The 24,707-nt window shown below is 37.4% G+C and overlaps 1 protein-coding gene and 1 long non-coding RNA gene across 9 annotated transcripts in view; one reads left to right on the forward strand and one right to left on the reverse strand.

Moving 5' to 3' along the window:
- YLPM1 (YLP motif containing 1) overlaps positions 1–22,448 on the forward strand; it is a 48,774-nt gene extending 26,326 nt beyond the window's left edge. For 4 of the 8 annotated variants that reach the window (XM_064658733.1, XM_064658735.1, XM_064658734.1 and 1 more), the window contains 4 exons: positions 2,573–2,624; positions 7,643–7,773; positions 9,513–9,692; positions 10,055–10,453. In XM_064658733.1, the coding sequence (XP_064514803.1) occupies positions 2,573–2,624; positions 7,643–7,773; positions 9,513–9,659 (330 nt within the window). In that variant the 3' untranslated portion in view covers positions 9,660–9,692; positions 10,055–10,453. Of the gene's footprint in view, positions 1–2,572; positions 2,625–6,143; positions 7,473–7,521; positions 7,774–9,512; positions 9,693–10,054; positions 10,454–19,510 lie in introns of those variants that run through there. The other 4 variants (XR_010431417.1, XM_064658736.1, XM_064658738.1 and 1 more) reach the window with 4 other exon arrangements.
- LOC135416062 (uncharacterized) lies at positions 8,888–9,535 on the reverse strand. Its single transcript, XR_010431422.1, has 2 exons — positions 9,400–9,535; positions 8,888–8,953 (listed from the first exon to the last, which is right to left on the reverse strand). It is a non-coding gene; the product is annotated as an uncharacterized LOC135416062 (long non-coding RNA).
- Positions 22,449–24,707: the final 2,259 nt, after the last annotated feature.

The following is a 24,707-nucleotide window of genomic DNA, read 5'->3' on the forward strand; positions in this document are numbered from 1 at the left end:
CACAGTTTTCTGGCTTTGTTTGTCAGGAGGTATTTCCAAGATGAGGGCTTAGGTCTCTTGGATAAATGAAGGTTATAGAATTGCCCTGAGGGCTGGTTTTTTTAGGTATGTATTTAAAAGGCTATGGAAGGCTTCCTGCTGTAACTCCTTGGTATGTGTTGGAGCTGCAACTGTTCGGTGCTCGATGAGTTGAATGTCTCAAACCCTGGTTCCCACAACCAAGCAGTTAAAGTCCAATAAACAGGAAGTAACCAAAAGTGTCTGGGACAAGCGAAGTGCTTTTCCTTGATGGAAGCTTACTATTCCTCAGGAGTGGCAGCTTAGAAAGCAGTTGAAATATAGAATTTTAAAAGGCTTAGGAAAAGTGGATTTTAATAAACGTCTGTTTTTTGCAACATGACTCATTCTCTTTACTAAATTATTCTTTGGCGCAGAGTATGAGACTTCATAAAGTGTGGTTAGAACATTTTAAAGATGCATCCATGTTAACAAGAATATGGCTGCTTGTCTCATTTCTTGGAAATGAGCTATAGCTAAAAGAGAAAGTTGTCTTTAGCTTTTGAAACATCTGTGCATAAATGTGTGTGTGTACATGTGTGTTTATGGGTTCGGGGGAGTGTCCTAATATACAGCACATACAACAATAGGCCTTTTCTTTATGAGACAGAAAGCTTGGTATGGAAACTGTGCAAATTATTAAATAACTAAAAGTAATCTATGTATAAGAATGTGTTCTATTCAGACAGGAAAAATAACAAAGAATTATCTGCTGTATGTAGTCTCTGGTATTCAGTCAGATAGCTGATCTGAGAGAATTATATCAGACAGGTGGAACACTACGCTGTATTTGGTATCTCTTACCTTCTTGAGAGCAGTTGGTAAGGGTTCTGCAATTCATTTTGCTGCATTTAGCCCTGTGGAAAAAGAGAGGTCTGAAGCTCCTGCCATCTGGCAGATATCCTTGAAATATCCAACTGTCTTGTACCAATGGATAAAGTCTGAATCTTTGCTTATCCTATCTGAGGACTGGGATATTGTATAGATTCAGCACACAATAGGCCATTTCACACCATCAAAGTCACTTTTCTTGCTATTATCAACTCCCATAGGGTTATGGCATTCAGACAATTCCTGCTTTTCTGTGCTTGATGGTATGAATTATTGATGTATTTAATTTAGTGTTCTCACCAGTGCATCACACATCACTTCGTTTAATGCAGGCTTCTAGCTGTGGTGTAAACTTTCTGAGCAAATTTTAATGTGCAACTTGGTTTAAAAGTATAAATATACATATATACATGAAGCTTATTTATATCTTATAAGGAAATATTGCAGCTCAAACTGGTTTGGTTTGCATTAATTTCAGATTTGATTAAAAACAAGAAAATACAGAGATCTGATAACCTGAAGTCACTGATATATGCTTGATAGAAAAAAGGTCATTCAAGGATTTTGGAAGAGCAATGCTGAGCATAATGAAATGCAGTGTAGCTCTCTGGAATATACTGGAATTTAATCTGGAATACACTGATTTAGTAACGTGTAGCATTAACAAATATGTGTATGTTTACCACAATGTAGGCGACCTATAAATAGAGCAGGAAAGAAGTCAGTGACATAAAACTGATTTGTAGATTGTTTGTTTTCTTCTTGAAATCTTCTAGAATAGTTCTTTTCCCTCTTTATTAAAAAACATTGTAAAAGTAATGGACTTCTCACAGGCCTTCCACTCACTACACTGAGCTTTTTGTGTGATTACAGAGGAACATAAGTACTTTTATACCAAATCTGAACAGCTGAAATGAGGATTGCTTAGTAAGGATTTACTTGTCAAAGAGTATAAAAAGAGAAGATAACAAGAAAATAACTAAAATAAATACCTTTTTTCTAAACTTAATATCATTGTGCGGATTTACAAAGAATAAACTGGCTAAAAATCATTACACATGCTGACATTATTTATAGGGGAAAAGTGTTTTAAAAGAATCATTGAGCTAAGAGCATCATTTTAAAATGAAAAATAATACTTAAATCCTAGTAACTCAGCAGATATTCTCTTTTAAACAAAAAAAAATTTTGTTTAATTTTGAATTAACCACTCATACATGAATTTAGTATGTCCCTTCAAAAGGAGCAAGTGAAGTTTGTGTGTAGAAAATCTGAGAATTCATAAAAGCTTGCACTAACTTCTTCATTTGTGCTTGTAAAGCTTTGAATATTCTTTATATCTGATAAGTTGTGTTGCAATAACTTTGCCACCTGGGGTGATACAATACGGTAACTGTGCACACAGCACCTTCGCTGCCTGTTAGACTCATTCTGGAGTTCTGTGTTTGCAAAGGGCAGCACTCTTGCTATGATTTGTAAAGGCTTCTAAAATCACTGAATGGGAAGTGGATGCAGAAGTTGTGAAATACTGAGTAATTGGTCTCCTTCATCTGATAACGAGAATTGTGCCTTACAAAAAGAAATACCTTAAACTCCCTATATTATAATGCTGTTTCCAGTTCAAAAGTGATATGCATGTGTGTCTCTCTCTAATCCTCCGAGCTTCTTTCTGTGTATGATTTAGGGTTACATTCCGAAAAGCAAATGGGAGATGGACACTTCTGAGGCAAAGCTAGGTGGGTATTTTTTTTTCCTGTTTCTTATAGTTGATATCTAATGATGTTTGCAAAACCTGAAATTTTGTTTTTACTGTGCCTCCCTACCAAAGACAAATAAATGTGTTGATTTCATACATGTGTCTGAAATGGCAAAAACATCTATACAGAAATAGAATTTATCTTCTGCCAGAGGCAAGAGAGTTACTACTTTCTAATCATCACTGGTTTATATACTCATTAATTGTTCTTCCATCTGTTCAAGGAAAGTACTTTGTCTTAAAATTTTTAAAAAGCAGTATTTTATTCTTTATTCATCTCTTCCATATTTATAGTTTTTATATAAGCAAAGAGTCAACTTACATTGCACTGTGTTCTTGTTCATACTGCATACCTTTTTTCAAGCCTAAATGTCATCAGTAACTTCTTACATTCTTGGAGACATGCCTCATACCTACCTGTATTGGAGATGTTTCTCACTTTCCAAAATTGACATCTGTAAGGACAAAGTAGTGCCATGCTTTGAAGTTGGTTCTGAATAATTAGGCGACACTGTATCTTTCCAACAGCTTAGGTGTTGAAAAGTTAATTATGCTTTTCAGTTCCAGAAGAGTACTAGAATTCTTCTTAGTAGTATGCAAAATGGACTTTCCAGAAGCATGTGAGCCCTATTTTTGCTGCACTTTTTGTTCTGAATAGTGCTGATGATTGCATTAAACGTAAGTGCTGACATTAGGCTTCTGTCAAAGTCAAAAGCAACTTTCAGGCAGAAATGCATTCACCATGGCTATGGTGAAAGGAGTATACGTGGGAGGGGGTTTCTGGTCATTATGATCAGTTGTTTTGGGTTTTTTTAACTGAACAATAATGGTTCTAAGTGAAGATTTTATAAGACAGTCTGCACAAAACTGCTCTTTTCTGTCATGTCTATGAGAAGTAACAAATACCTGAATGGGATACAGCATGTCTTAACATTCTGAGGTTTGCTCCTGCATGTGTGGTACAACCCTGTGTGTCATTACTTTTCAATGACCAGAATCACAATTGCACCTTAGAAATAGCATTAGAAGGTCTGGCTTACATAAAACAGTCTTTCATCTTTTGCTGTTAAATGCTTAGCTACATCATCTCTTCTGCTGCTGTGCTCTCTTTTAAGTCATGTAAATATTTGTGGAATATATTGATGTTGTGGCACCTGCAGTATAACCAGAGGTGCCTTCTGCTCAATTGTTTTGAAATATCAAATAGCTAGGCAGCTAGGCAGTATTATATCAGGCTTGATCTGAATTTTTGTTATAAACAATTTTTTTTAATAATATAAAATTATTTCTTAAGTTTATAATGAGTTTTCTCCAATTATACATGAAATCATAGTACTGGAAACCTGTGTTGTTGTAGAATGCTCTGATACATAATGTTAAGTGTAGTTTCTAACAATGTGGGGATTGTGACTGCAGCAGAAATTTACAGAATTAGCAGAAAATACTGCTAGCAAATAGAAACTAAGAACTGTGTTGTGTTTTCTTATGCAATAAAAACTGCATAAGATAAAATGCAGGATTTTTATATGGTGACCACTTAAATGTAAAATGGGGAGCAGGCAGCAGAGTCACTTTTATGCTGAAGTAAGTTATTTGCAAGGCTATTGCAGTAGTCCTTTAACAGTCAAACTTCATTAACAACTGGATGTTAGCATGCTGCAAAACACAGATACAGGTGCTAAGAATGGCTTTCTATTAAATCTGTATTCACAATTTTATAACTACCCTCTAGTATGTGTTCATTTTTATATGTATATATAGGACTATAGATTAAAAGTAAATTCTGACAAAACATGCATTTTTAGTAAAACAGGCATTCCTATGTAATAAATGCGGTTTCTTTGGAAAATTGCTCTGTCAGGGCAGGCAACTTTTAGCTCAAGGTATGCATTATAAACATTTGCAGTCTGTGAGTAAGAATTATTCTATTTACTAATTAGTTCGCAATAAGAGTCTGTAGATGACCAGTTATAATTATTTCTGGAGAGGCATGTAAACTGTGCTATGCATCTGTTATTCCAAGTTTGAGTTATTTCCTGGGAGCTGGCCTGCCCATTGGGTTTATTGCATTAGTCCCAGAGGGCACACATTTACAGAAGCTGATGTAAGTGCAGACTCCAAAAACACCACTAAGTCTTGTTTTGCTTTTTTGGTTTTTTTTTATGAGTAGATATTGTTACACAATAAGATCTTACTGATTGTAATACATGTCAGAAAAGGTTTGAAATGTTTGAGTTCTTTAGCTGCAAACACTGACTTGTGACAATCGCTGTATGCCCCAGAGCTCTTGCTTTAGCTCAGATTTATTTTGGCAGGAGTGATGCATTCCTCTTGAGTATGTGTGTGGTATATCATCGTCTTATGTGTTGTGTACAGCCACAGTTTTATTCTGAAGTCTAACCGCTGGTCTGTCTCGGTGCATATTGCACATGGGTTCTTCTATTGAAATTTAAAGTAATGGACTCTCACTTTTAAACTTTGACTATATGCTAAGTGTTTAGTGCAATACCCCTTTTCAAGGTGCGTCTTAGTGGTGATTTCTACAAACTTTCAGGAAGGGAGAAACAAGCTCTGCCATAGCTTAAGCTTTGATACCATTGTAAAATTTGGTCTAGAATGCAAATAACATTTTACTTAAAACTTTGTGGCTTTTGTCTCAGAAGAGCAAAATTTAGCTGATTGATTCATTCGGTTTTTGGAGGAGCTAATTAACTTTCAGAAGCTTTATTATTAAAATTCTAAAGGTGAGTTTTTAAGTTCTGTGGATTTTCAGAAATGCTGCTATTTCGTTACTAAAAATTGAAATGGTAAAATGATGTCTAGTAGTTTAACACTAAATAATCATCTGCCATAAATATTCAAAAGCACCAGTGTTACAAAGTGACACCTTGTCTCATTTTCAGAAAAGAATATTCTGAAATAATCCTTTGTGATAGGCTCTTGACATCTCTGTAGTGTCTACTGCATGATACATGTACCTTGAACCATGATAGTATGGATGGAAGCAGACTCCTCTGGAAAAGCAATCCAACTTCAAACATGGAGAGAGAGAATGTTTTAAAATAAATTCTGTGTAGCAGTAACAAAAAGGGACGGGGAACTGCATACTCAGAATGCCTTCTGAACTCCTCTATTGATGCTTGAGCATTACATATTTCTTGGCAATGTTTTCAGTTCTGTGTGCAGCAGGGAGAGAGAGACTGAACTTGCTTTCATATTGGTAATGAGGTGAGCTTGCATCGTAGCATGTTGGCTTCCAACGGGAATATGGCTGTCTACAGGTACATGCCAACTGAGAGCTCCTCAATTTTCAGTTTTTCATATTCCTAAATGCTCCTCAATGCATTTGTTGATTTCCTTTTCAATGTTAATTTTTTTCTGGAAACCCTTAACATTGCGAAGGATCTACGTTGATTGAAAGTAATACTGAGAAACAGTGCAAGTACACTACATGCTGAAGTAACACAGGAATATTGTATAAATCAATTTTGTCTTCTAGAGAGAGTGTCGCCTTTCTGTGGAGATTGAGCATCAAATTTGGCAGATTTAACTTAGAGCAAAAGAAGAACCTTAACTGAACCATGTAACAGATACAAGTATTCTGAACATTTTTCTTAAATGTTGGCTTTTTAAAAAAGCAGAGGGGGGTTAAAATGTTTCATTAGAAGAAATTCTGTATCTGTTTCAGGAAATGGGGCAAAGATGGAGTCTTTAAAAATCTTAGAGCTGTATGAGGGAGAAATAACTTCCTTAGTTTATGGCGTTTGAATTATACTAGCATGTCTACAGTGCCATTGTACATACAATCACATTATCTCCATTGTTACTCTTTTCTCTCCCATATTAAGTCAAAAAACTCATCTCTGAACTAAGCTTCTTTAAATACATACCTTTGAACATTGTCTTCTGCTACCCAGAAAATAATGCTGTCTTGTATTTGGTTTATTTCTATGGCCTTTTGTGGGTGAATTTAATTACAATGGTGACTTCTGAAACAATATTTCTGACATCTCTGGAAATGGTTTGCAGAATATAATTGCCAAGCTTGGTGTTCCTTCTACACATACATGATTGTTGGCTTATAAAATGGTAGCATACCGTAACATAGAAGTAATAGAATTTACTTTTGACTTGCAAAGCTGTTTTTCCTTTTCATGCTTTTGTTATTTGTAATGTTACAATGAATGCTTCATCTCCTGTCCAAAAGCAGCTTGCTACATGATTTCAAGAAGGTGGGGTTTTTTTACTGAGAATAAATGTCCAAAGAGGAACAAAATTTTAGAACGTAGCAATGGTTTCTCCTCATGCTATATCAGTTCAGTAAGAAAAAAAAGAAAATTATGACTGTTGGACAAATGCCCTGCTCAAATATTCGTGACTGACCTCTTACACCATGAAAGAAGAAATTCTGAGATTTTTTTTTCCCCAGTTCTGGAGGATTTTTAAAGTAGTTTGCCTTATGGGGAGAGAAAAAGAAAGGGAGAGATCAGGGTTTCCAAGGATCTTTTTGTTTAGCAGAAACAATATCTCAAAAACTTGTCTTTGCATTCAATTATATGATTGTCACTTGTTCCCTGATACTGCACGTATGCCATGTTTGACACAGTATTAATCCCCAAATTTGGAAAAATGCTACAACTTTAGTATTGTGTTCAAATATAGAAAGGTGGATCTGTGGTTCCTAGCTGTTGTTGGCTATATTGTACCTGCAAGCATAGACTCCATATAATATGACCATCTGGAAGAGCAAGCTTTTTCTCCCTCATACATAACAAGACTGTTATTGCCACACAGTTAACATGAGAGATCAATAAAGCTTGAAAACTGTGTTGAGTCTTCTCTAGTTTATTTCAAGTCTCATCATTCCACCTGTCAAGACAAGCTGGACGTACAAATTCTGCTGCTCTTTCTTTTGAAAAATTTTCCACTCTCATCTTGTGTGTGTAAATATTAGAAAAAAATTCTCCTTTAACGCTGAGGCTCTGTGTTTGTTCTCAGACAAGCTGGATGGTTTGCGGACTGGCACTAAAAGGAAACGTGACTGGGAAGCAATTGCCAGCAGAATGGAAGATTATTTGCAACTTCCAGATGACTATGATACACGTGCTTCTGAACCTGGAAAGAAAAGGGTAATAAATTTTCAAATGACTTACTATCTGTATGTGATGATTTAACAGTCTCTGTGAAAGAGAGTTAGTATCAAGTCATTCAACATCTATGAATATGGGAGTTTCACTGACTCACTTTTCATTTTGCTGTTCCATTAGATTCTGTAAGAGATTATTCTTGCAAGTAGGGTTTTTCAGAGGTAAACATATTAATTATAAAAAACCTAGGAATTACAGATTAACTGTGCGTGGGCATGGCTTAGAGATTGAAAATGGAATCATCCTATTTCTTGCTAAAGGAGATGATGCACTTTATTTCAGAGCAACCCACAGAGTCCTTTTTTATGCTGTATTGTTTTGTGGTGAGATAGTGTGATATACACTAGAGATTCCAAGAGAAGATGATGATTTTATTAAGCTATTTTTTGTTAAGTTTTGTTATAAGTAGACAGAGAAACAATACACTGTTCTGGTATTCAAAAAGATTCGTCTCAGGAAAGTATCAGTTATGTAGGTTTTACATCAATTATGTCTTGTAGACGTTGGGAGATAAGGTGTATAACTATATGTAGTTCTGTTCTGAAAACAAAATGCCATATGTTCACATGCTATTGTGAAAAAAAGGGAAAAATCACAGAAGAAGATGAAAGAGAGGTAATAGAAAGAGGTAATACTCTTTTTTTTTTTTTCCTTCAAAATAGAAAGACTGGCTTTTGCCACTAAAAGTAATTTAACTGTCAGTGTTTGGGCATTGTTTTGCTCTGTAATGTCAAATAGTACTGGACAGCATGCCTGAGAGAAATGGAGATACCTAAGGCATTGGCAGAGGAGGTGATGGTGGAAGAAAGCTGACATTGCTTATCAGTAGGAGTGTCTGGGGAAATCCAGGTAGACTGTGGATAGGGAGGTGCTGGCAGAACGTTGATAAGGCTATGTCCCTGAGTAACACACTGGCCTGAATGGGCTAATGAGTATGTCAGGGAAGAGCTCTTTCACTTACTGTTTTTTCTTGTCCTGCAATGGTGTGTTACAGGTGAGTTTTTAGTGACTGCAGCCTTTCGGCATCACCTCTTTCACTCCTTCCTCACTGTTGTTCTCACTCCCAGCAGGGTCTGAGTTTGTGAGTGTCACTGTGTATGTTTGAACAGGATAAATGCAAGGGATCTGCATTACCATGAAGAGCTACAGGGGAGATGTGGAACTGTAAAGATGAGAGATAACAAATGTATGAAGAAGTTCATTTAGTGTAAAAAATAGTGGAAATATTTAAATAGAAATATATCATGCAAGATAGAGAAGAAAACTGTCATTCATTTGTTCATTGCTGAGTTGCTTTTTAACACCATCTTTCTGTAGTTTCATAGCTCTCTTCTGGATGTTTCCATTGTGCAATTGAAATACAGGTTGCACAGAAAATAAAGACACTAAATGAATCTTGGATAAATCTTCCTGCAGAAAGCATTGCTTTGAACAGAGAAATAATTGTAGTAATTACGCTTCAATGCTTAGAATTATGTTATTGAAATGGAAAAGGGTGATCATCTGTACCTTTTTTCTACTCTGTAGAACAGCTGGGGTATTCAATTAAAAATAATGTAACTGATGCAATTTCCATCTTTACCTATTGGAAAACAGATTAATACTTACCTGTGAAGGAAAATGAATACAAATTAGTATTCTTATGCTCTTACTTGCAGTGGAAAGCCTAGACTTGTATCAGGATTTCTTAAGAGGTTATGCTGATAAGGTATTCTCCATAGGTGCGGTGGGCAGACCTAGAAGAAAAAAAAGATGCCGACAGGAAAAGGGCCATCGGTTTTGTTGTTGGACAAACAGACTGGGAGAAGATAACAGATGAAAGTGGTCACCTTGCTGAGAGAGCCCTCAACCGCACCAAGTATATATGAAAAAGTGGTTAAGTGGATTTTTGTGCCTTGAAGGTAAGTATCCCGTCTTCCTGTGTGTTTCTAGCCTTGATGTTTTTTAAGAGTTGAGGTTGCAGTTCACATCATTGTTAGAGTTCTCTCAGACAAGACTATTTGTTTCGGAACCTTGTGTAACAGGTGTCAGCTGTGCCTATGTTAATGTGTACCCTTCTGCACAGCATCTAACAGTAAAGGGAGAAGGACTGTCAGCTATCAGTCTCCCCAACCTTATTAAGAGGAAGCTTATGGTTTTATTAAAAGAATAGTTTATCTGTATTCCTAGTCCTGTGTAGTTCAGATTTTGCATACTTTATTTTAATTCTGATGATGTTAGTTGCTGGTTTACTTGATGTAACAAACTTTTCCTTTCTTTGCAGGCCATTTACTCTGAGGAGAAGTGAACCAGGGTGTCATGAGCATCTTGCATGGGTCGTGTCACTCCCACCTTCACAGTTTTTCCTTGTTACTTTAGTTTCAGCAATTTTCTTGAGATACTGGCAGAGAACCAGTGCCCTCAAAAACTCATTGAATCCCACTGCTCCTAAGTGAGAGAGACAGTTTACTTTTTAATATTTTTTGAGGGGTGGGGGGGAAGGGTCAGTAGTTTTAGCTACTCTTTGTGGGATAAAGTGGAAGGGTTAGACAGATGTTACCTCCACTGTACCATCACAGAATGTTTATCACCTTTGCTCTGTGGCTGTTCTCGTTTTATACTGTATGTACCTTGTAGCTTATTGTATTAGGAAGCAGAACAATAAATTTCACTATAAACTCGGTGTTCTTGGTGGACCATATAGTATGGTTTTTGTTTGACATTTTAAATGTGGTCTTTGTTGACGTGTTGGTAGTGCTCAGAACCATCCTTACCTGGAAGAGGTACTGTACTCATATTCTGGAATGTGTTCTGTCTTCTAGATTTTCCATCTGCTTTTCTTCTCATAGACAGTTCCATTAAGACCTCAGGTCTTGCTGGCCTTTAGAAGTTCATGTTCCTGGAGAGCAGGAATTATTATTTTTTGGATCCTAGTTTCTCAGTTATGTCAAATTTTCATTACTACGTGAGTATAAATGCTGTTGGGTGGCTCTGTAATGCTCAAGGTAGCAATGTATGAAAAACTTTTCATTAATGCTCAATGTGAAAACAGGTACTACAGAGTTCTCTGAAGGGGCAGCCTAGAAAATTCATTTTGGTGTTAGGTCTTTTAGTCAACGCTGATCCCTTTCAGGGTATTTCATTCCATTCATAAGTTTACTGTCTCATAGAGAAACATCATTAAAGGAAGCAGCAAAGACCAGAAGTTATACCCTTCTATTCCTTTAATAAATGTGTTAAGCTTGCTAAAAAAAGGATAAAGGAATAGCAGTCCACACTATTAAAAGTGGTACAGATTCTTCATAGATGCTGCTATATCACTTCTGCAGAGCATCAGGTTTGCTGATGAAAACTTTCTTTTGTCCTCCCAGGTTTCAAAGCAAATGCCTTGCATTAACAATGTTGTAACCAGACAAGATGTGTAAATGTGAAGATAATTGGTGTTTTTATGGTGAATTGAATTTTTTCTCCTGATCTTTCTGAGGGAAGGAAACGAAGTCCTGAATTTCCTTCTCTGCTATTATTTGTTGCTCTGCTGAGTGATTACATTGTGATTTGCATCTAGGTTGGTAAATCAACTAGTTCTGGTGTGGTGGTAGTTCATTCTGTTAAAGGAGAGCATGGTTCTAACAGATGGTTTTGTTTGCCATTCTAATGTTTTGGTTTACTGGATGCTTCTCAGCTTTGTCTGTGGTACATGTCTAAAAACTCTTTATTAAAGGAGAAGAATAGCTGAACTTGTGCTATGCCCTGAATATGTTTATTAGAAGAAAATTGAGCTCCATGAATGCAGCATTTTTAAATGGAAGGTATTAAAGACACATTTTCTCTGTACATGAACTATTACATAGCATACATACTTTCTTTTCAAAATGTTACTAAGCACTCTTTGAATTCTGACTTGGAATTGTTGACAAATGGAAACTAATAGTTAACAAAAAATCAGCATTGTGTATTGCTGTGGAAATCAGGTGAGCTTCACCTTGGAGACATTACTCTCAGGTACGTGTAAAATGGCTTTCAGTCTTTACTCAGTTTTCCATAACAAAACTGAAGTTCTTGTGGCACACCATCATTATAAATTGATTCTGTTTCTTGACTTTTAAGAACCGATAATGATTTTGTCTGTATTTTTGCTAATACAATTGAACCAGATCCTTTCCTAACATTTTTCTTTCCAGACTAAAGACTATTTCTGGAGCGTGCAAATGAATAGCTTGTGACAGAAGTTATAATATTGTTTATCGGTTTTAACAATTTTGAAATTATTTTAGCAGATACCTCTGAGAGTGGTCACGCTGTTTATTCTGTGGTGTATGTAGAACTAAAGAGAAATGAGCAGAGAGCACACATAAAGTTGTACTTTGCTCTGATGAGAACAGAGAGAAAATATATAAATCTTCAAGTTTAGGGCAAAATTCAGTTAGGAAAACATACCGTTGTAAACTGTTTGATCAGAACAGGCTGAAGAGTTTTGTTGTTTTCCTGAAGTTCAGAACTTTTCCATTTCTCTAGTACAGAAATATCATTCCATAATCTTTGCCATTTGTTTCAGTTGGTTTGAATGTTTAGCAGGTCAGTCTTCAACTGCTTGATGGAAAGTGGCTCTGAAAGAAAACAACTTATGCCAGAAGTGCATCCTACAGCAGATTATATACATAGTCTAGTCCTTCAGTGACTGAAGAAATCGAGCAAAAAGGAAAAATTCATCATTGCTGCTGGTAGAACTGAGAATATCTAGCTAGTCCCTTTCTTGGCTCGTAGTCAGAGCTTGGTGATTAGTGATTTTGATTTTGTCTGGAAAATCCTTCAGTACAGAATCCATTAAGTCTTGATCCTGATTTAGTTCTTACTCATTATTTGCTCACTGATATTGACAGCAGAATCTTTCACAGCACTAAGCAGAAAAAAATACCCACTTGCATTGATGACTACATAGGAAAATATGTATCTAGCACTCTTGTATAATGATCCATCTTTGACCACCATGCAACTGTGCTAACTCTTAAGTTGGACTGTTTCTGTGCAGTGCATCATATTGAAAAATACAGCTCTGAAAATGTCAGCTGCTGCAGAATGGAGCTGCCACCTTTTCAGCAAAGTTGAGTGTTAAAACAGTATTTTCTGTGAATTATGGTTTCTTATAACATTTCAGTTTTTCTCAAGACCATCTGCTTTTTTAATACTGAAGCCACCTGTTTCATAATAGAAGTACCTGTGGTTTTTACAAGGGAATGTGCAATGTGCTGTGCTATGCAAATAGAGCACAGTTGTCATCTTCAGTCACCTTCTGTTTTACTGTAGGATTGCTCATTAGGCATATGAAAGAGTGAAATTATAACAGAGAGTATTAGATCAGTTCTGGAAATTCAGTTTTCTGTTTTCTTAAATGTTTACATCAACATGGATAAATAACTTACCTTGAATTATTAGTTCCTACTCTTCAGAATGGAAGAATTGCTTTTGGTACAAGTTAGTTTCACTTTTTACTCGTCAGGTTGGGCTTGGCATTTTTTGGACTTTGCCTCAGTCATCTTTGTGAACCCTGTCCCTTAATTGTTCCTTGCCTGTCTGTTAATACATAACATACATCACTACCTGTTTGTTAGGCATTGTTTTAACTATTTTCTGAAGTTTTTTAATCTCAGAACAACCATTTAGATACCATGGAGATACTGAGTAGGATTTCAGTAGCAGCTTTTCTGAAAGGATTGAATTAGAAAAGTAGAGTTATGACATTACACTGAAACAGATATATTAACCTATCCCCCAAAGTCCACGTCTAATCCAGTTGAATTGTTAAAAATTATTGTAGAATTGGGAGTTGCAAGTCACATTAGATAGTATGCTCCCTACAGAAGAATAGTCTGTCCTTAGTGTGCTTTTAAATGTAAGAGAAAAACATGACCTCACCAGATAAAATCAGTTCTTCCCAATTTGAGATTTCAACATCATTAGAATACTCCGAGAATCCTTTTCAAAGACATAAAGTAATTCTGCCTGTGGGACAGCATGTTGCCACCTAAAGAAATTTATCATCACCAGAAAAAAAAATATTCTTTGTCCATTTATTTAATGCAGTATCTTGGTGACTCATTTCGTGCCCTTTGGACACAATTTCCTTTTAGTATACTGTGCCATTTTATTATTAATGTTGCTGCCACAAAATTTTTAAAACCCACACAATACTGGTCAAACCTCGGGATTTGAAGAAAACATGGTTGGACTGGGTTGGAGGCAAATTTTTGCTTTTTTGCTATGAAGTTCCTACTGTTTCTGCCGACATGCAGCTAGCTAACTGTGAGTTGACTAAACTGAAACCCAGGAACTCAGCATAAATGAACTGGAAAGGAGAAGCGGTATTTAGAGTTTTCTTTGCCTGTAGAATGTTCACATGGCCTGCATCCTCAGGAAGCCAAATACTGATGGGTACATGAGTCCTTTTTATTATGTCTCTCTTCATTACGTATGTTTCCCAGATTACTTCTGGAACTTGAGGTCCACTGACAATTTGGGATCAAACTGCACCGGGACAACCTGCATACTATGAGATAATGTATTTGAGGAGCAGAGGTGGCCATCTCAGTTGAGATCTGCACACTTGCAGCATCAACTGGTCTTAAACGGTGGTTATACTTAGTTTTCTAGTCATAGTAGAAATGACAACAGAAAGAACAGAAATTTCCTAGAATTTAAAATATGTTTTGAGTCTCTAGGGCAATCATCTTTATTCTCTCATAAAACTTGAATCAAAGTTTTCTCCTGCTTAGCCATTCCTTCAGATGTGAGTCAGAATCTTTAAACCAACTGAAGGACTCTTTAAGTAACTATTCTAATTTCTGCTCAAGATTAATAACTTCCTTCTTCATGGTGAAACTCTTTTGTTTCGTTCTTAGCAATGGAGTGTTCCAGCAATTGCAAAGTTGCTTCCAAATTTGCACAGTACTGGATCAGCAGCCTTAAGTCTTCCTCATGCACGTAGGTTGGAAAATTAGTAATGACAATATTTCATTCAGGTGAATTATCACCTTCTAGCTGATTAATACTGTTTGGAAGCAGAATGTGCTCTTTTATTCATCGTTTTGCATAAATTGGTTAAGTGCAAGTAGTTACCAGACAAAGGCACGGCAGGTTACTGCAAGTGGAGAGGCAAAAGTGTTTTGAAGTTCCTTATGTTCTCCATTCTGTGTTTGGCTTCTAGTCAGGAGTCTCTGGGCTCTTTGGATTGTAGGATTTAATATTTCAATATGCAAAACCTTAAAGCTGCCTCAGATGAAATGGCACAGTTTCATTTTTTCCTAATATTTTTCTGCCTCTTGGAACTCTCAGGTGGAATCTTTTTTGGAGGGGTGGCCTTTCCCTATGGCTTGTGCTCTGGTGTGTCAGTCATTCAAGTATTTCTCCATACTGTTTCCCTTATATGTGTGTATAGGAACAATGTTTGTTTCCATAACTGCTTGAGGTACACATGTATGAATGAATGTTCAGCTTTACATGAAAAATTCCTGATGCTTTTTATTAGGATGGCATCTGAACTGTCTGCTGTGACCAGTATATTCCTTATATGAAGTTGGTGTGTTTGAACAGTTATTGTTCTTGGGAATACGTGAAGACTGCAAGATTGCCATCACTTCATCAATTCCTGTGATGTTGCTGTCTTTGGAGAGAAGTTATAACTGCAGTGGTCCTTGGAAAAAAGAACACCTGAGAAGTGAAAAGTCTTCATCTAAATGAAGAAAAAACCAAACCAAAACCAGCCCAAAATCAAACAAAGCAAAACAAAAAAAAAGGAATTCAGGTAGTTTTACTCTGATTGTTTTAGCTGGTATCTGTCTTGTGCAGCTAGAATGTGCTAGCATCTCTGCTGTCTGAGATGTCTGCTTTAGCAACTGGCTGCACATATATATTTATGGAGGAGAATATGAAATTAATTCCTGCCATTTTTTGCCTGCAGGTCAAAAGTGTAGTTGAGCCAGCTGATTTAAAAAGCAGTTTGTCTTTAACAAGCCTATTAAGAGTGATTCTATTAAAATACTTTTTAATTCTCTTTAAAGGCTCAAGCCATTAATAGATTACATGTGAACTGAAATATTACCAAAAAATAAAAAGTCTAAGATTTCTTCTGTTTAAATCTTGTAGGATGTTGCTTCTCCGGGGATTAGCACAGAAAGGGAACAGAGCTGCAGCTGTTCCCTGCTTCAGGGTGTAGATGGCCTTAAACTGCAAAAAAATAAATATTTGTGTTTGCAGGTACAGACGACAACTTTAATGGTGACATACACCATATGTGGATGACAAGCTTTCTTAAGCAGCATTTAAAAATTATTTTTTTTAATTCTGTTTTGGTAAGTCTGATGCAGATAGTAATAAGAGGTTTGTTTGACTGCTGTAACTGATCCAGGTACTAGCCTCTTCATACGTGTAGCTTCTGGGTTTTTTAGGAGACTGTATTACTGTCTGAAGGACAGAAAACACACCTTTACTGACAAACACCTACACTATTTCAACTTACTCATCTGTCGGTGCTAAAAACTTGTGTAAGTGATGAGTCTTTACTACTATGCTTTGAGGTGTTCGTTTTTCCATTTCCATTGAACTGCAGTTGCCAAATTGTTTTCCTTGAAAAAGGCATGGACAGATTACTTGTCTGGTAGCAGATCTCATTGTACTCTTCAATTAGAGTCACACAGAAATCAAGATTTTTCAGAAAATGGCAACCAGATGGCACTAAAGTGTTGAGTTCATATTAGGATTAAATTGGAGAAAGAAAAGCTTGATATTGATTCCACAATAATTTCATTTTTGTGGTTTCATATTGCCTAATACAGTTTTAAACCGATCACTTCTACTTCATGAAAGAAACTGACCACCTTTCTGGGGAAAAAATGTCAGTGGATTAACATTGTGTGGAGTATCACTTGCAGTGCACAGTCAAGATTTTGCGCTCTATTGAACCTACAGTCTGTATAAACATGGAACAAGATCTTTCTCCTGCTTTAAGGAGAGGCATCAAAATTAAATGGTCTTTTTATATCCTGATTAAAAGCTTGACAACTGCTGACATCTAATGGAAAGTGGGATTTAACTTGCTAATAGCTGCTTTTGGAGTGTAAAGTCTTTAAGTATATTGTAGCAAGAAATAATATTTCTGAAGCTTTACAAGGTTCCTTATTGCATTGCTTGTGGGGTTTATTTTTCTTCTTGGTATGAAGAAAAATAAGGATAAATATCCAAATCAAAGCACTAAAGATACTTCTCACAGAAGAACCTGCTAACTTTACCCTGGCTAAGAAATCTTGGAACTTCAGCTTGATCAGAGGCACTACAAAGATCTGTCACAATGAAATGTACCTGAAGCTCTAATGTGATTCGGTCCAAATAGGTTTCCAAAATGTATGATGTGATTTCTTCTCATTTTGCACCAGGTACTTTAAGGAGGAACGTGAATACCCTTTTCTAAGGAGTTTACAATCTACATGTTCCTTTATTAGGAATATAATGATTTATATTTCCTTTCCCTTCTCCCACTAGGCAGAGAAAATCTGCTGTAAGGCTGAAGGGATGGCCCTGAGGTAAACTTGGGTGTAAACTTCCTCATTTTTACTTAAGTCTCTCTTGTAGCCTCATTGCAGTATATATCGTTCAGATATAGCTTGAGAAGAATATTCAGGTACCCTTTAAACAATTCTACAAATCTGTTGGGAAGAGACACTAAAATGGTGAGTATGCTGCATTGCTAGGAGTATGGTAACAGTGCTTGTCTGTAACTTCCTACTTGAAGATGAAGTTGGAGCAAAATAAAAATCTAACTAAAAAGCTAGATTTACCTGTTTTGTCTTTGGTTCAGTTTGAGGAGCTATTGAAACATGTGACCTTCAGTGATAAATATTTCTCCATCACCTCCTTTGTCAGTTGTGTCCAGTACTGGCTTGTAGAAGATTGTCTCAGTCTGCGGATTTCCATCTTTCTCCTGTTCCTCAGCTAAGACTTAAAATGTGCTACATTGAAGGAAAGGACTATCTAGAAGTCGATGGGCACAATTTATGCTTTGTTTATGCAAAAGCGCTGACAATATCATGTCATTTTGCACTATGACAGTTTTTTGGATTCTGCATCTAAGGCTTGAATTTCACTTGAAAGGCTACAATTGTCCAGAGAATTTCTCTCTCAAAGGCTGTTCTTCACTGCACACTCTGATGCAGCAGCATCCAGTGCGGGCAATTTTGGAGATGAGAACCTCAACAGTGTCTGTTACAGCTAAGCAATCTCGCACAGATTGTCTTTCTTGAGGAGTATTGCAACATTTCTTTCTTCATTCAGAGTTTCTTCTCAGCATTTTAGTGTTAAGTTCTGTAAACAGAAAATATGGATGCTGTGTTCTTGTGCATGGATGGTTGTTTGTCATTCCTAGTGAAACAGAACTTCAGAAATACACATGCTTACTAGTCTGCACAACTGATGTGAAGTCCAGGGTTAGTACTGAGGTGACTACATTTGTGCAGGAGTGTAATTTATATATGATCTTCATCTCAGTTTTTTTGTTCACAGGGTGATTGATTTCAAATGTCATTGCCTTGGCAAATACTCTTTATGCAGCATTTCCTTGATGAATGAATGCTTTAGGTTGAGACTTTGGTATATTAGTTCCTCCAGTTTAGGAGACTTACCATTCTAAGATAAAGATGAATAGCTTATCTCTTATAGTACACATTGATTTTCCTTTTCTGGACTATTGTGGCATTTCCTTCTATCTTAACTTGTCCTTGACTATGTGCATCAAGATGAGGGACATCTGTTTTCAATAGCTAACACTGAGTTAGCCTCAACGCACAGGAGAGACAAATAATTAACTTCTAGTCCTTGTGATAATTAACCTAATTGGGCATCATTTTTTTCTGCATTTTCTAGCACAGATCATGAACAAATGTGTAATGTGCCTCATATATATGTTATATAAAACTTGAATGTGTGGTGTTGAAGTCAATTTCCTTTACATTCAGTTTTCCAGCTGGATTAGTCCAATCTAGCAGGGATTTAAGACCTGTACATGGCCTCCAGAGCCTTCTGCATTGCTATTTTTCAAGTTTCAGTCATTACTGTAATTTATTTTTTCTCTGTGTTCATGTCAAGTTGCATAGGCCTGACAAGTAGAGTACAGTATAGCTGAATGTACAGATGGAATCCTTATATTGTAGGAACATTATTAACTATCTGCAAGATGTAGGTTGCTTTTTTTATCATTTCTGATTTTACTGTTCCCCACCTTCGATACACCAGCAATAATGGAAATCATGAGTTTAAAGTTATTAATGTTATTAATATATTTTTACAAATACACAGCAGGTTGCACCTTCCCTGGAAAAAAGGGTAGAAATTAGGAGAAAAATCAAGACTGGACAGTATTCTAGGAAGTTTTGAAAAGTGTAAAAGGGTAGAAATACTTTTTCACAATGTAAGAATTGGAATTCAGCATTCAGTGTCAGACTCCTCTTTATTTTTTTAACTAACTGTGATAAAAGACAGGTTTTGAAAATAGATAACATGTAAAATACTGCTTTTGCAATTAGACATTTTTTGACTTACACTGTTACCAACTGGAATTTTTTTTCTTTGGCTGTGTTTTTTTGCTGATGTCATTGTCACAGAATTTGGTTTAGTTTAGAGCAGCTTTGCTTTTGGAAGCAGCAGTCTACCTCTGGCAGCGTCACTGACATGTTGCCCTTGAACCCTATGCACACAGGGATTCCGTCCTGCGCCTGAGATGCGTCTGAGCCAAGCTCTGAACAGTTAATGTGGAGCAGATAAGCCCTGTTACCTGAGTGGGAATGGCACAAGGATGCATGTCTTCAAGGATGCTTCTCAGAAATCGCCTTTTAACTCCTCATAGAATAATTAAGTTGATTTTTATCTAGAGGTTTACCCCAGTGAGTCAGTCCTCTTCCACTTTGCATTCGGAGGGCTGCTACATCTTAATGTGGGTTTGGTGGATGTAATTTTATAATTTTGATGTAATTTTGAATTCTGTGGTGTGGATTCATGTGCTGAGGCACACTGAATGTCTGAAGCTATACTACACTCTTATGAATTAATAACATAACTGTATGTTAAATCTTAACAGTGCAGAACTGCATTGTCATGGTAGGAGATTTCCCCAGTGCTACAGTTCTGTTTAAATGTCTTATGGGAAAAACAGACGTTGGAGAGGTGTCTGCATAGAACCGTCCTCTCTATTAATTCTCAGTGCTTCTTTATTTGTACCTAGATTTAGGGCTATCATGTGGATCTTTCCCTTGTAGGGCCTGACTTTTTTTGTAACACCATATTTACCTTGTCATTACTCCATTACTTTTCTGCATGATATCAGAGTTACATATACAACACTTGCATTTCTCTGTCCTCTCTGCTGCCTTCTCCCCCAGCTTTCTTAATTATTTTGTATGTCTGAGAATCCTTTCTCAACTTTAGCTTCCAGAATGCATTGTTGTGGTTTGGGTGTGGGCTCTGAACTCTATGGTTTATCTCCAGTGGAAAAAGCCACTGAATGCTTGCAAACACATGGCCATTCAATAATATACTGAATAAAGACAACTGAACTGGCACTAGAAGACTTTGTGAGATGGTGAACTGAATTTTGCAAACTGCTGAAGTAGCAAGATCCTTGGATCACTGGAGTATGTTGCAGGAATGATGCAAGGGCCAGTAAATTTTTCTGAAAAGACCTTTGGGACTCTACATGCTGCTTTCATGTGATGCTGGTTCCACCATCGTTTGCAAAGAGGAGCTGATCTTCAAAGGATTGCTGCTAGTTGCCAGAGAACAACATATGCAGAAAATACAGCTGGATGGCCCTGAGGCTGATGATTGGCTGACATAATGGCCCATACAATAGTATTAAGAGAGGTAAGATCATCTGACGGTAACTGTGAGTCTACTGACTGACTGAGGCCTTAATACCCATTATTTGTCAAGAGACAGATCTGGAGAGTTGAAGTTAGAAGTTAGACCTTTTCCACAATCAGTTAATTTGGAGGCAAATAGTCATAGATGGTGGTGTGATCAGAGTAGATCAATACCATGAGGAGATGGTGGGCTTCACTACGAGTGTATTGATACAGACAGACTGTGGGCTGTTATAAGGGAACAGGACACACATTGGTGTTCCCAAATGTGCAAAGGAAAGAAATTGCTATCTTTTTGCTTGAAATACAGAAAACAGTTTTATAGAAACAACCTTACAGCAGCTCAGGAGAAAGATGATTCTGTAGTTTTGTCTCTGTTGTTCAAGAGTTCACACGGCAACAATTTGTTCTGCACCAAACAGATGCTCTGTGCCATTGCAGTCTTCCCCACAGTTACTGCTCAAGAAAAACTGGTCCAAAAATAATTCCTTCTAGGATGAGGTGATCCCTTCTAAAAAATGACATGCAAACATCTTTATGAGTAAACCCAGGATCTACAAGGATTTTGTTTCTGTGGTCGATATGACTGTTCAAATGCAGAATACGTTGCCACCAGCATCCTGGTTACATTGCAGGTACGGAAGATGCTTACACAAGCAAATCATACAGTGCTAGTGGACATCTCCAGTTAATTGCTAACATATGGGTGAGTATAGTGTTGTTATCCTTTACATTTCCATAAATAATCAAAGCTCCACGAAGTTCTTGAAACAGAACATTCATCACCAGATTAAACACTCCAGCCTTGGCCTTGCTTGTTACAATCTTGTTACAGCCAAGAACCTGTGCCATGAATGCAGAGACCTTCACTGACTGGACTGTTACTAAGATGGTGTTTTCAACTTCCAGATGCTGCCAGTTCTGCAAGGTTGTGCTGGTATTTTGGATAACATTGCTCATTAAAAATTTAGTCAGAAATGGAGGTGAGATTGCTTTGAAGCTCAGGGCTTAGAAATAGCTGCAGAATAAATGGTTTGTTTGAAGTCACAGAGAGAAATGCAGTGAAGCTCTGACAACAGCAGTGACTCCGGATGCTGCATAGGAGCTTGTGCTCTGCAAGTTATTTGAAGAGTCCACTGCCAACTAAAAAGCACCTGGTGTTCTGTGCTCAGTTAGAAATGCCCTTCTAACGACCTACCACAAAAGAACAAACTAAAAAATCTCTGGGCTCACAGCTGCAGCCCGGGACATTGTGAAATATGAATAGATGATAATTCTGCTTTATAGTGATTGCTCAAGAGGGGAGAGCACTCTGGCTTTTAAAATACCATTTCTACAGCATGATCTTTTTGTAACTGTGGGTACTATTCTGAAAGTGTTTTATCTAAAACCAGCCTTTGTAATTGTTTTTATTTGAACACAGGTTGCACTCAATCAGAGGGACTCTACAGACAGAGATGTGCAGGGCTGGCCTTACTTTTTCCTTGAGAATGAATTCTTGGTGTTTTTAAATGTTCTTATGTCTACTGTTTCTTACTCACAGACCTGGAAGTTAGAAATGGAAAACAATTATGCTGTTGAATATTCTGTGCTTGCTCTCTGAGAACCAAATGACAACAGGTTTTATATAGAGATGTATAGATATGTAGATACACATACATGTTCTCAGGTATTTATTTTTAAATAATATAAAGTATTTTTTATCATTTTTGTTCTTTGTGTAAAGCTATGGATGACACTTATATGCTATGGGATATCCAGTAAAATATTTTCCTTGAAGTCAGGTTTTTTCCTCTGTCTTGTAGTTTTCATATTCCCACTTTTCACTTCACCACTTGATTTTAGCTCCTTATTTTCCATGATTTCAGTAAGACAAAAAGATTGATGCTGTTGGGTACAGACTGGCACTTTTAAAAACAATCCTTTTAAGTCTAGTAGAACAAATAGTGAGAAAGCAATAAATACCTGGAAGGAAACCGCCACATTTGGCTCATGCTAATTGGACTTTATGCTGTATCATTAAGAGTTGCTTAGTAGGTAATCTACAATGCCCATTTTATTGGATTAGCAAAAACAAGAACATTGTTTGACTCTTATACACGAAATTAAAATTACCCTATGAACTTTTAATCAAAAGCCTAGTGTTAAAAAACATGACTAAATTTGGGAAGGCTGTAGAAATACTGTAGAAGTTGATGGTTCGTGTGATTGCTTGCTGTAAAAATGCCGAAAGTCATCTCAAAAGGAGAAAATAGAAACTTTCTCAAATTTTAGGTATTTGTAATGCTTGTACGTTACCATAAAAAAAGAAAAAAAGTTGATCATGGGACTTTATGACATGGGACTTCACCTCCTTGTACAGTTAGATGAGAGGGAATTATTATATATATATGGACTGTATCCTCACAGGTGTTGAGTGCTGACCTAAATCTGCTTTTCCTTGAGATCCATGCACAGCTCTCCCTGGTTTTACTTGAATAACCATTCTCAAACTTGCTTTTAAAAATGGGTTTACTGGTTTGGGATTTATATATGCAAAGACATGTGTGTTTATTCTCTGGCAGCCTGCCTCTTATCCTCTCCTACCCCAGCTGCCCCCCCACCAAGATGAGCACCAACCTATGGGGTTTGGGTGGTGGAGGAAAGTCTGCGTGCAGCTTCCATCAGAGGCTGACTATGCTCTCACTCCTTTGTGCGCCCTTGCTCAGAGTAAGTATCTCCTTCAAAAGTCCCTGGGCCACGCATTGGCCTCCTTGTCTCAGTGCCCGCCTGAACTGCCCTGTCTGGGTGAAGCTCTCAGTTAAACAGCTCCCATTTTCACTGTGCTCATCTCTCCACCTGGGCTGTTGTATCTCCACCTGAGCTGCTACAGCAGGCTGGTGAGCTGGGGCACCCCGAAAAAGAGGATGCAGCCCTGGCTGCGTGGCTCCATTGCCACTGTCTCACTGAAATAGGGCTTTTTTTTAAGTCAAAGAACAGCTCATGTAGCTACTGCTGTGAAGCTGGTGCTGGGCACAGACCCAGTTCCCATTCCATGGTCCATGGTTCACGCTAGTACTGTATCTCATGGTGTGCAAAGGGAAAAAGCTTTTGCTATCAGCTAGAGATACCAGTCTGCCCTGGTGGACCCTGTTTTATCTTTGATACCAATCTCCACTGTCTCTGTGCATCACCTTCCCCAGGAGTGGTGCTGCAGCACAGGGCAGCTCTGCGCACAAGAGGCAGAGGAAGGGCCGTCTTCTTGAGATGAAAAGTGATGTCTGATCTCTCAAATGTGGTAATTGTACTGTAACCTGGATTAATCTGACCCTCTGATGCATATAATAGGACAGCAGATTTTGCTGAGCAATGTTTCATGAGCAGGCTCACCAAGGGATGCTTATCTGGAGCATGAGCTTCCCTCATGCCAAATAAGGATCTGAGATGCGTATTTGAGAGAAGGACCCTTTCAAAAACATTTGCTTAAGCTGGGAGCTTCTAGGGCTTTTTCAGTCACTGTAGACTGGCCCAAGTCATTAAAGGAAGAAAACAAAAACCAGGTATATTTTATTGCTTGTCAGTTTCCCCAAAGCTATTTTGACACACAGGGCGAACATTCACAAGGAACTTCTTAATGCTCTAATTAGCTGCACGTGAGTAATAAGGGCTCTCATGGTAAACATTAACATAGATGAGTACGTAAGGGCTCTCGGGCCTTGTCAGCTTAGTCAGTGTGGTCACATCTCTCTCTTTTGGCTGCCACAGCCTGGAGCAGGAATCGCCAGTTCTTAATGCTTAGCAGCCTTTGGTGCTGTTCAGCTGTATGGACTGAGTGCATTGCTGTGCTTGGGTTATGAATGCTATTGGAAATGTAAAGGGATAGCCTTAAGGAATTGTTCCCAGAGGAGACAGTTAAAGGTGGCTGTGGGCTTTTTGCATATACCACAGAAATTTGGATAGAGGGAAGGAAAGGATTTTTTGTTTAAAGATGAAACTCAATCAGCAGTAGGTGAGTGCACTACCCAAATTGCTTCCTCAGGTAATTAGTGGGAAATAGTG

This window comes from Pseudopipra pipra, chromosome 6 (genome assembly GCF_036250125.1).
Source record: "Pseudopipra pipra isolate bDixPip1 chromosome 6, bDixPip1.hap1, whole genome shotgun sequence".
Classification (NCBI taxonomy): Eukaryota; Metazoa; Chordata; class Aves; order Passeriformes; family Pipridae; genus Pseudopipra; species Pseudopipra pipra.